This window comes from Cydia strobilella, chromosome Z (assembly GCF_947568885.1).
Source record: "Cydia strobilella chromosome Z, ilCydStro3.1, whole genome shotgun sequence".
Taxonomy (NCBI): domain Eukaryota; kingdom Metazoa; phylum Arthropoda; class Insecta; order Lepidoptera; family Tortricidae; genus Cydia; species Cydia strobilella.
The window spans coordinates 58,145,834-58,158,091 of NC_086068.1; the positions used below are offsets into that span (position 1 = coordinate 58,145,834).

At 41.2% G+C, this 12,258-nt stretch overlaps 1 protein-coding gene across 2 annotated transcripts in view; it reads right to left on the bottom strand.

Moving 5' to 3' along the window:
- The window catches only part of LOC134755150 (histone-lysine N-methyltransferase EHMT2), a 35,466-nt gene that overhangs the window by 15,763 nt on the left and 7,445 nt on the right, over positions 1-12,258 (bottom strand). Inside the window, exons 5-13 of one of the 2 annotated variants that reach the window (XM_063691642.1) lie at positions 11,624-11,745; positions 9,846-10,048; positions 8,810-9,012; positions 8,257-8,456; positions 6,767-6,934; positions 6,077-6,246; positions 4,967-5,130; positions 3,118-3,279; positions 1,471-1,534 (exon numbers count right to left, since the gene is read on the bottom strand). In XM_063691642.1, the coding sequence (XP_063547712.1) occupies positions 1,471-1,534; positions 3,118-3,279; positions 4,967-5,130; positions 6,077-6,246; positions 6,767-6,934; positions 8,257-8,456; positions 8,810-9,012; positions 9,846-10,048; positions 11,624-11,745 (1,456 nt within the window). Of the gene's footprint in view, positions 1-1,470; positions 1,535-3,117; positions 3,280-4,966; positions 5,131-6,076; positions 6,247-6,766; positions 6,935-8,256; positions 8,457-8,809; positions 9,013-9,845; positions 10,049-11,623; positions 11,749-12,258 lie in introns of both variants that reach the window. The other variant, XM_063691641.1, reaches the window with a different exon arrangement.

Consider the following 12,258-nt stretch of genomic DNA (forward strand, 5'->3'; position numbering starts at 1 on the left):
CTTTGCTATTAAGTTGATTGAACTATGGTGAACATAATTTTAAGCATGTTTTCATTTAATTGAATTATAAATATATAAAAAAAAATTGAAATGTCATGAAACGATTACATAAAATAAATTATAAGGTTTTGACATATTTAGTCATTCGTCTAGGAATTCTTTTACCGAGTAGTATGATTTTTTTGTGCAAAAAGTTTTGAGTTCGCGTGTGAAACGTCGTTCAGTACTAAAGTTTTTTATTACTTCAGGATTAACATTTTTATTACTTATAGAACAAGGTTAAAATTAAAAAAACTTTATATGTTGGGTCTTACGAGGTTATTCTTTAAACTTACCTGTCTAATTTTAAGATGTGTGTGTGTATTATTATTTCTAATATGTATTGTTGTGATCTGTTTTTCTTTAAATTGTATTTGCATGCATTTTTATGTGTTTGACGCAAATAAATAAATGAAATGAAATGAAATGAAATGAAAATTATACGATAGGTATAATGAGGGCTACCGCGTTTTTCGCCGCTAGGGGCGCTAGTGTAGATGGAGGTCTTTCAAAATGTCAAACGCATAGAAGTTATGGGGGTTTCAAGCTTTTTTATCGGGAATTTTCACTCCTTATTCATAATTGTGGTTAAATCTTTGTCCATCTTTGATTAATCATGGTAAACAATAGATATAGCTCAATAAATGTTAGTGGTTTAAAAAAAGTGCCAACTAAAATATATGCAAAATTATCAAGTTGAAAAAATGACACATTTAGACGTTAAAATACCTTTGTGTATATTGGAACGTATTGATTTTATAAAAATAAGCATAGAAGAATTTTGAGATCTGTTTTTCTGTACCTACATCTACAGTGGCGCCAACTGGTGAGCACAAAAACGGTAGCCCTCATTGATTTAACTTCTATCTTGTTCTATCTAATCATAGAGTAACTTATACTAGAGCGGTACTGTCATAGTAAATTTTGTAACCGCAGTAAATTCACTGCCATTTGAAGATTTATAAAAATACGATAAAATGTATTTAAATATGGATAAATGATTTTTTTTATTTGCATTAATTATTTTTATGATTTTGACCCATGTTCTTTCACTGATATGCGTTAAAATTGTTAAATAACAAACGAAACCATCAACGCCATCTATACGACTGTAGGCCAAAGCTAGTAGCGCCCTCTGAACGAGAATCAAATTTTCATGATTTTCGAGGCACGTTTTTTCCTTAGACTGTATCCATCTATTACGGAGTTATATCTATCTTTGATCTAATTCATTGATCTAGCCTCCTGAGACTCAGAAGCATTTGTTTTGTTTTTGAATTTGGAACCCTTAGTTACTCAACAAAAGTTAAAAATAGATTGTGGAATATTACAAAAATTTGTACGCGGGGTCTTAGAGGAGGTTAACTTCTATCTTGTTCTATCTAATTCTGGATGGGATTGTAGGCCGAGTGTAGAAGTAGGGGCACTTACCCTGGCTCCGTGTGCCAGCAATATGACGACGCACGCGTAGTGACCTTGTCTTGCGGCTACGTGTCTAAAACCAAATGAAAAAAATGTTAACCAAAAATTATAAAGTCCGTAAGTGTACTTTGCCGACTTGAATAGAACCAGGGCCAGGCGCGGCTCACTCCGCGATTTCGTGGTATCGCTACAAGTACCTGCGGCTGCGGTAAATATATTGAGCCTCAAATTATTGCCAAAGACATCCTGTAAAATTTCGAGTTTACTTTATGCAACGATTTAATAAACCCTTATGTACTAAGTTCATACGAAATAAAACGATTTTGTACTGGAAAACGAATTACGGATTTTTTTACGCTTGCCATTTGGTAAACAGGCAATGTACACGAATATTCTGCACTTCATTTTGAAGCTCGATATGTCAGTTAAATTAAAAAAGTAAACTGCACAAAAAACAACCTGTTACCCGACTACGACTTAGCGGTATAATTCTGAAAGTCGATTTTGTATACAATTGTATGGAAAAAAATACGTGTGCTTAAATAGTTATGAGCGGTGGTGTCACTTCGCAGTTTAGGTTCATTTGGCCGGCGCGCCTCCCGGGCAGGCGTATGGCGTTGGGCTGCCGCTCGGATCGCGCAAAATTGAAAGTACATAATGCCTTCGAAATCTAAATCTCGATCTAATTCGTATAAAAAATATTGTTCTGTTTACGGATGTCTGAATAAACGGAAGAACAAGGAAGCAGAAATATTTTTTTTTTTAAATTTCGGACTATAATGACGACATATTTTTAAAGGAATAAGTACTTAAGCTTTACTTTAAGCATAGAGTAACTTATACTAGAGCGGTACTGTCATAGTAAATTTTGTAACCCCAGTAAATTCACTGCCATCTGTCGACACACTTTAAAACTAAAAATGAAGATTTATAAAAATACGATAGAATGTATTTAAATATAGATAAATGATTTTTTTTATTTGCATTAATTATTTTTATGATTTTGACCCATGTTCTTTCACTGATATGCGTTAAAATTGTTAAATAACAAACGAAACCGTTAACGCCATCTATACGACTGTAGGCCAAAACTAGTAGCGCCCTCTGAGCGAGAATCAAATTTTTTTGATTTTCGAGGCACGTTTTTTCCTTAGACTGTATCCATCTATTACGGAGTTATATCTATCTTTGGTCTAAGTATACTTTGCCGACTTGAATAGAACCAGGGCCAGGCGCGGCTCACACCGCGATTTCGTGGTATCGCTACAAGTTACCTGCGGCTGCGGTAAATATATTGAGCCTCAAATTATTGCCAAAGACATCCTGTAAAATTTCGAGTTTACTTTATGCAACGATTTAAAAAACCCTTATGTACTAGTTCATACGAAATAAAACGATTTTGTACTGGAAAACGATTTACGGATTTTTTATGCTTGCCATTTGGTAAACAGGCAATGTACACGAATATTCTGCACATCATTTTGAAGCTCGACATGTCTGTTAAATTAAAAAAGTAAACTGCACAAAAAAAACCTGTTACCTAAACCTGACTTTTGTGAAGGAGTGAATTTTCTGTACTGTAGTACTATTAGTTATTCTGCGGTGGTGTATAGCTTTTTTGGTCCTTCGAACCGGATAAAAGTACTCGGTACTCACAGGGGGGTGTCCCTGTGCGCGTTGACGGCGGCCACGGCCCGCTGTGAGGCCTCCACCAGCAGCCTCAAGCACGGCCCGTGGCCGGCCAGGGCGCACCAGTGTGCGGCCGCGTTGCCTTCTATGTCCGTCGCTGTGGGGTCCGCGCCGTGCTCTAACAGCAATCTGGTAACAGAATATAAAGTCATTTAATATGATTTGTGTGAAATAAAACTATGAAAACGGATTATATCGCGTATATTGAATTTATAATACATCCCGACGTTTCGAACCCTTTACAGCGTTCGTGGTCAACGGGTGACTGAGGAAAAATTACAAAGTGCAAAAATACCCACATACTAAAATAATAAACAATCATAGACTACAAACTTTAAGGCTGGTTGTACATGCAAAATCGGTTCATAAGGCTATCCGTTTTCATAGTTTTATTTCATGAGTAACTATCGCGGTAACCGAAGACAATATTATGATTTGTGTGATTTAATACGTATTCAAAACGCAAAAGTATTAAATGTTATATAAAGTCATTGTTATATATGGGGCATTTTCTATGAAATGGGACCTTATTGTCGATGGCGCTTACGCCGCACAGCGTCGCGCGGCATTGTATTTATATCTTAGCATCGTTTATAATGGCGTAAGCGCCATCGACAATAAGGTCCCTTTTTGTAAAAAATACCACATATAATGTCATTGTTCTATAGTCTTATCAAAGATAGATATAACTCCGTAATAGATGGATACAGTCTAAGGAAAAAACGTGCCTCGAAAATCAAGAAAATTTGAGTCTCGTTCAGAGGGCGCTACTAGTTTTGGCCTACAGTCGTATAGATGGCGTTGACGGTTTCGTTTGTTATTTAACAATTTTAACGCATATCAGTGAAAGAACATGGGTCAAAATCATAAAAATAATTAATGCAAATAAAAAAAATCATTTATCTATATTTAAATACATTCTATCGTATTTTTATAAATCTTCATTTTTAGTTTTAAAGTGTGTCGACAGATGGCAGTGAATTTACTGGGGTTACAAAATTTACTATGACAGTACCGCTCTAGTATAAGTTACTCTATGGTCTTATGCAACGTATGTTCGTAAGCATGATTGATACTTAGGTACTTTATTAGTTGTGTATCCAATTGTTACTTTTGTGTATCTTTCTATTTATAGGCAGTGCCGAACAAGCCCTGTTCCTACTTGTTATCAATATCAGTATGTTATAATTAATGGAACTATAGGTCTATTTGTATATCTGCAAGGTTAAACTTATCTGTATGTGACTGTTTGTTTCCTAAATAAAAAAATAAAAAAAAGTGAAATAAAATTATGAAAACGGATTATATCGCGTATATTGAATTTATAATACATCCCGACGTTACGAACCCTCTAACTACTTGTATATACTATGTCCATAGAGTAACTTATACTAGAGCGGTACTGTCATAGTAAATTTTGTAACCCCAGTAAATTCACTGCCATCTGTCGACACACTTTAAAACTAAAAATAAATATTTATAAAAATACGATAAAATGTATTTAAATATAGATAAATGTTTTTTTTTTAATTTGCATTAATTATTTTTATGATTTCGACCCATGTTCTTTCACTGATATGCGTTAAAATTGTTAAATAACAAACGAAACCGTCAACGCCATCTATACGACAGTAGGCCAAAGCTAGTAGCGCCCTCTGAACGAGAATCAAATTTTCTTGATTTTCGAGGCACGTTTTTTCCTTAGACTGTATCCATCTATTACGGAGTTATATCTATCTTTGCTATGTTATGACCACACACACACACACACACACACACACACACACACACGCGCGCGCGCGCACGCACACCGTACCTCACTACGGCTGCGTGCGAGTGCTCCGCCGCCCAAACAAGCGGCGTCCAGCCGCCGTGGTCGCGGGGGTCGACGAGCGACCGAGCCGAGCTCAAGATGGCGGCGCACGCGTCCTTGTGCCCGTAGCGGGCGGCCGTGTGGAGCGCCGTCATACCTTCGGGGCCCTGAACGTGAAAATAAAAACTAAGTTATGCTTTAAGACCAGGGATGTTGCGAATATTCGCATCCGCATCAGCAACATCCCTGTTTAAGACGGAAGTGGATGGCGGCACGTGAAAGCTTATATATACAAAAGTAGTCCCCGATATGGGATAATACTGCAATGTTCTGCCACCAGAGTGCAGCACTGGCCTTTTTAGTAAACCATAGAGTAACTTATACATGCTGTACCATTAATAGGTTTTTGACAAATTTTCAGAGATAATAAAATATGACATTGATGCATCAAGGCGGTTTGTTTACAGAGGAACTGCCGGGAAACGCGAATCCGAAATTTCACTATCTGCCTTTTTATCGCTCGAATAAACAAGAGTGACAGAGATGTTAGATAACGAAATTGCGTGTTCCTTGTTTCGCGATAGACCCTCAGATTGTGGTAGTGGCGCCACCTACGCAGAGTTTCGCGTAATATTCCCTATTTCCTCTCTGGATATCAACATTATAGAAAATAATTTTAATACAATAGGGTAGTTGTCAATTTTTTCTAATGGTCTCATAATTAAGTCTCATTCGATCAGGTTTGTTTTGAGGACCAAATGTCTGTATGGGACCCATTGTCTTAAAGCAATACAAAGTCACAAATGATGGTCAAAGTCTGGCATCGCCACTTTACTGAGCAAACGCTCTAACACAAATGGCAACACGTCGTGACGTCACTTTGCTTAGAAGCCCGTCGTCGCTCCCCGTCTCGCTCTTGCCATCCTCCTTCTCATTTTCTCCTCACCTTCAATATTCTAAAATTAAAAACACAACAGGCAGATTGGCATCGCACCCGGCGGCGACCAGGTACCGTATGACCTTGAGCAGCTCATCACTTCCCGTCTCGCTCTTGCCATATTCCTTCTCGTTCTCTCCTCTCCTTCAATATTCTAAAATTAAAAACACACTCACAGGCAGATTGGCGTCGCATCCGGCGGCGACCAGGTACCGTATGACCTTGAGCAGCTCGTCATCGCTACCCGTCTCGCTCTTATCGTCTTCCTTCTCACTCTCGGGGTCCACGTCCATTTCCACGTCTGAGTCGGTGTGTTTGGGCTTCGATAGGTTCTTTTTGGAGAGAGCTGAAAAAAAATATTAGAATTTTTGATAAAAATATTGCAAATTTGTCGCATTTCGTGTACAATTGTAGTGGATACGATGGTAAAGAATAGGGTATTCCACAAATTTTTATTAATGGTATCAGTCGATCAGCAGGTTTGTTTTGGGGATCAAATATCTGTATGGGACCCATTGTCTTAAAACAATACAAAAGTCACAAATGATGGTCAAAGTCTGGCACCCGCACTTTACTGACGAAACGCTTCTAACAAATTGGCATTACATCGTGACAGATATGACCGGTAGGTGGCGCAATCTCGAGCAGGCGTCCGTTCCGTAGCGGTGCGCGGCAACCACTATGACTAGACACCAAAATTGGTGTGGGCCGCGTGTACTTGTAGCGGCGCGACGAAATCGCGGTGTGAGCTACCTACGTTTGACGCCAATGTCTGTCTGTGGCAACGTAGCTCTCAAAATGTCCTCGTTATTGCCTGCTGTACCTCCTGGTTGGTGTACGACACTGGGTGTAGCTACTAGACCCACCTCTGACGGCGCACATGAGCGGTGTGAGCGAGCGCGCGTCCTCCGCGTCCATGTTCGCGCCCGCGTACTGTACGAGGTACAGTGCGGCTAAGTGGCCTCTTCGGGCCGCTGCGTGGGCCACTGTGCCGCCGCTGGGTGTGACCGGCTTGTTTATGTCGGGGCAGGACACTGAAATAAAACATTACGATAATTACATTACTACATACTGTCCGCGCGCCAATTCCGTGCATTCGGAGGTCGAGGAAGTGGGAGGGTGTGCGCCGCACTCGTACGTACAAAATGAAACCACTCTGTCATGACGCCCAATATTCCTAACATTCCTCAGCCGGGCACGGAATTCGCGCGCGGACAGTACATAACATAGGTGGGTTTTTTTTTATTTGTTGATCGATTCAGATGTTTATAACTTTGTAAAGCACCTTATTTTAGGCGGAATAAATACAGAATTCAAATTTAGGACCATAAAGTGTCTTCGTAACTTTCGTAAGATTTCGTAGGACATTTAATCAAATTGCGCTTATATTGTGCAGAATTGGCAACTCTTAGGTGTCTATCCGCCAAGTTTTATGAAAATCACACGGAAAAAAAATCGACAACAAATAAAAAAAATGGCTCATAACTTACATGGCAAAAACACAATACTGGCATTCCAATTATATGTGGTATTTTCTATAAAAAGGGACCTTATTGTCGATGGCGCTTACGCCATTATAAACGATGCTCCGATATAAATACAATGCCGCGCGACACTGTGCGGCGTAAGCGCCATCGACTATAAGGTCCCTTTTTATAGAAAATGCCCCATGTGTGAGTATATTGCTTTTCGCAAAAATTAAACGAAAATATGACCTGACAACTGTAATTTATGAGTTCACCTATCACAGGCAGTAGTTCGTCAGCCTTAACCGCCAGTATAGCGGGGTAAAAATCCCCCGCGTCCGTAGCCGGAGGGTCCCGAGTCCGCAAACCCTCGATCAACCATCACCTAGAGATTGTAGGGTCATTATAACGTTACATGGCGACCCTGCCACTCACCTATCATAGGCAACAGTAACCCCTGCCAGTATAGCGGGGTAAAGATCCCTCGCGTGTGTAGCCGGAGGGTCCCGTGTCCGCAGACCCTCGATCAACCATCACCTAGAGATTGTAGGGTCATTATAACGTTACATGGCGACCCTGCCACTCACCTATCATAGGCAACAGTAACCCCTGCCAGTATAGCGGGGTAAAGATCCCTCGCGTGTGTAGCCGGAGGGTCCCGTGTCCGCAGACCCTCGATCAACCATCACCTAGAGATTGTAGGGTCATTATAACGTTACATGGCGACCCTGCCACTCACCTATCATAGGCAACAGTAACCCCTGACAGTATAGCGGGGTAAAGATCCCTCGCGTGTGTAGCCGGAGGGTCCGTGTCCGCAAACCCTCGATCAACCATCACCTAGCGATTGTAGGGTCATTATAACGTTACATGGCGACCCTGCCACTCACCTATCATAGGCAATAGTTCGTCAGCCTTAGCCCCCGCCAGTACAGCGGGGTAAAGATCCCCCGCGTCCGTAGCTGAAGGGTCCCGTGTCCGGAGACCCTCGAGGTCCACCGTCAGCGTCGGCAGTAGGTCTGGAGGGATTATGGGGTCTTGTTCTAAGCTCGTGGGATCCAGGGTGGAGAAGCCGAGATATGCTGGTGTGCTGTAGGAGAGATTAACGAATTGGTGAAACAAAGAAGATTCCTTTTAGCCCTAAGATAGTGCCGCTACAAACCGATTACAATTGCACATGTAAAGTCAAATAAAATGTCAGACTCCACTGTCTGTCTGTCTGTCAGCAGGCTATATCTCATGAACCGTGATAGCTAGACAGACTTGAAATTTTCACAGATGTATTTCTGCTGCCGCTATAACAACAAATACTAAAAACAGAATAAAATAAATATTTAAGTGGGGCTCCGGATACAAGTTTTTTTGCGTAATGGTACGGATCCCTTCGTGCGCGAGTCCGACTCGCACTTGGTCGTTTTGAGCTTTAGTTAGATATAAACTTACCATTGCACCCTCTGATCGGGCAAGAACACCCTCTTATTGGAACATTTAGCCGTTATCCGCACTCTACGGCACTCCCTATTGACTGGTTGCCATCGGTAAGAGTACACGCCGCAGTGGGGGCACCCGGGCTTCTGTTTGGGGTCGTTGGAGATGCCGCAGTCGACGTGGAAATAGTGATTCTTGTTGCAGCGGTAGAACACGCCCTGGGGATAACGTGAACAAACATGAAGTTGTCACGATTGCTATTTATATGGCAATTTTTTGACATGCGCATACGAAAGGTTAAGAGGGTCGAAAGCGGGGCGGGGTGTACCATGGTTGCAATAAAGAATTATGAATTTAAATAATTTATGAAGTTTTAAACTTTCACGATTTTTACTCATTATTATTTACAACGACGGGACTTAATCGCGTAAAATAAGTTTAAAATTTACCTCCGACGTTTCGAGGACGGCGTTGTCCCCGTGGTCTCGGAGAAGACTGGCAAAAGTTGACATCAACATTACGTCGGAGGTAAATTTAAAACTTATTTCACGCGATTAAGTCCCGTCGTTGTAAATAATAATTTATGAAGTGCCTAATAACTTGTGTACAGTCGCCATCAGATATATCTGAGCGGTCAATGCTCTCACAAATATCTGAACACGCCTCTATGAGGGCTATCGCTTTTTTGCTCACCAGTTGGCGCCTCTGTTGATGGTGGTCCAATAGACTAAAGAACAGCTGTCAGTCATTGAAGTGACAAGTGACATTTGACATTTCGAACTATGGAAAAGACCACCATCTACACTAGCGCCCCTAGCGGCGAATTCACACGCGTTAGCCCTCATTGTCAAGGCGTTAGAGTGCGTGTTCAGATATTGTGAACACCTCAGCCGCTCCGATATATCTGATGGTGACTGTACATGAGCAATTAAGCATATGCTCAAATTGCATGATTGCTATAACATTTTATCCAGGCGCTACTCTTACTCTAGCTGCGGTTACTAAGTTTGAAAATAATTTTCACGCCTCGCTTCGCTCGGACCTCACCCACCTGCGTGCAGAAGCAGCCGCAGGCAGCGCACGCCATGTGCAGCCGCAGCTGAATGTTGTGCTGGTCGCACGCGAGCACGTAGGGCGCGCGGGGGCCGCTCCGCACCAGCGGCGCCAGGCCCGCCGGCGTGCGCAGCGCGCTGTGCGAACAGCCGACGCGGATCCCATCCACCAGGTCAATGGCTTGGCAGAACACTGGCTCCTCTGTATAAAAAAAAATCATGTTTAATGAATTGTAATTTTTTTTTATGTACTATGTTGTGGCGTCAAATAAATGTATTTTCTTTCTTTCTTCTTTCTTTCTTTCTAATAAGATTAGTTTATTACAAAAACTCCGAAAATTCTTAATTTTTAGGGTTCCGTACCAAAAAGGTACAAAAGGAACCCTTATGGTTCGACTCTGTCCGTCCGTCTGTCTGTCACATCTCGAGAACTACTAAAGCTATCGATTTGAAATTTGGAATAGTTATGAACAACGCTAACCTAGACATCTTGGAAGTGCATTAAAAATATATATTTTTATTAATTATGGAAAATACCAAATTTAAAGAGGGGGCAAAATTTTAAACTCTAGTTACCAGGTCAAGTGGGATATCATTTGAAAGAGCTTAAATTGTACATTACGACGTCTGGGTGGGTTGTGGGTATAGCTATTCCAAAGTTCACATCGATAGCGTAAGTGTAAGGCCTGAGTGGACGCTCTTGTTGGGCGTGCGTTGGGGCGCGGCGTGCATGTTAAACAAATGCAACCGTATAGGAGCGGCCTTACGAGCAGTGCGCGCTGCTCACATCACTTGTGAGTCCGACGCCACGCTGCACGCCGAACCGAGCGAGTGTGCTTTAAGGCCTTACACTAAGTAGTTCTCGAGATATTCACCAATTCACAGTCGCACTATATGGAAGTAATTTTTGGTTCGGAACCCTGAAATGAAAATTGACAACATTTCTTATCACCCCATTTTTAAAGCTATAAAATTTACGATTTGTCCATTAACAGTGGGCGATGGCAGATATTGAATTCATCAACTAACGACTTGTCTAAAAGTTTGAAGTTAAGGTAAATGTGAGGAAGAATGGAATACAAAAATTTTTGGTTGACTAGACCGTCATAGCACTGATTTAATTTCACGATTTTTACTCATTATTATTCACAACGACGGCCTAGCGCCTAGAAGATGTTGATGTCAACTTTAGCCAGTCTTCTCCGAGACCACGGGGACAACGCCGTCCTCGAAACGTCAGAGGTAAATTTAATATTATTTTACGCGATTAAGTCCCGTCGTTGTGAATAATAAAGACTGTCATAGGGCAAGAAATCCCAGTCGCAGACAAACACAGTCAAAAAGGCAGAACTTCTTCCGCTCTACCAACCTTCTGTCGGTGGAATATGTGTGACACAAAGCGCAAGAGTGAAGCATTTTGTACTGAATATGCTTGTGCCTCCCACTGGTGGAATCACGAATAAGGTAATTGTCATTTTTTTTAATGGTATCCGTCGATCAGGTTTGTTTTGAGGATCAAATGTCTGTATGGGACCCATTGTCTTAAAGCAATACAATAGTCACAAATGATGGTCCAAGTCTGGCATCGCCACGCAACACATCGTGACGTCACTGTGTCACTTTGCTTAGAAGCCGTTCCGATGTATGGAAAACAAGGAAATTGCGATTTTGTCGGTGAAATGTTGCGTTTATTTATATTGTTCCTATACAATACTAAAATTAAATAAAATGTAAGGAATGTTATTTTTTTCATAATTGAAAGTTAAGTTATACTGACCGTCCAAGTCTTTAGGCGAGACATAAACGTTGCTGGTTGCCTCGCAGTAACAAGATGCTGTGACACCAGACTCTTCGTCCGGATATGCAGCCTCCGTATCATCAGCACCCGCTGGGTTCCTACTGCTGAAAAAAAAAAACTATAAAACTCCCTTGAGACACAGACATATTTAAATTATTTCAAACGGGTCGGTGCTACAGTTAAAGATTCTCAAAAACGGATCGAAACCTGTCCAGCGTTTAGAATCAGAATCAGAATATTTTTATTTGTGAAAACATAGGTTGTACAGTCGCCATCAGATATATCGGAGCGGCCGAGGTGGTCACAATATCTGAACACGCACTCTAACGCCTTGACAATAGAGGCGTGTTCAGATATTTGTGAGAGTCTTGGCCGCTCCGATATATCTGATGGCGACTGTACAATAAAATTGTGGTGTTAAATTATGTATAGTACAGGTTTCTCTATGTTTTACCCACGGGTGCAGGTATACAAATTTTTGATCGCATGCAGCATGCATCTTAACTATAGGCAAAGATAGATATAACTCCGTAATAGATGGATACAGTCTAAGGAAAAAACGTGCCTCGAAAATCAAGAAAATTTGACTCTCGATCAGAGGGCGCTACTAGCTT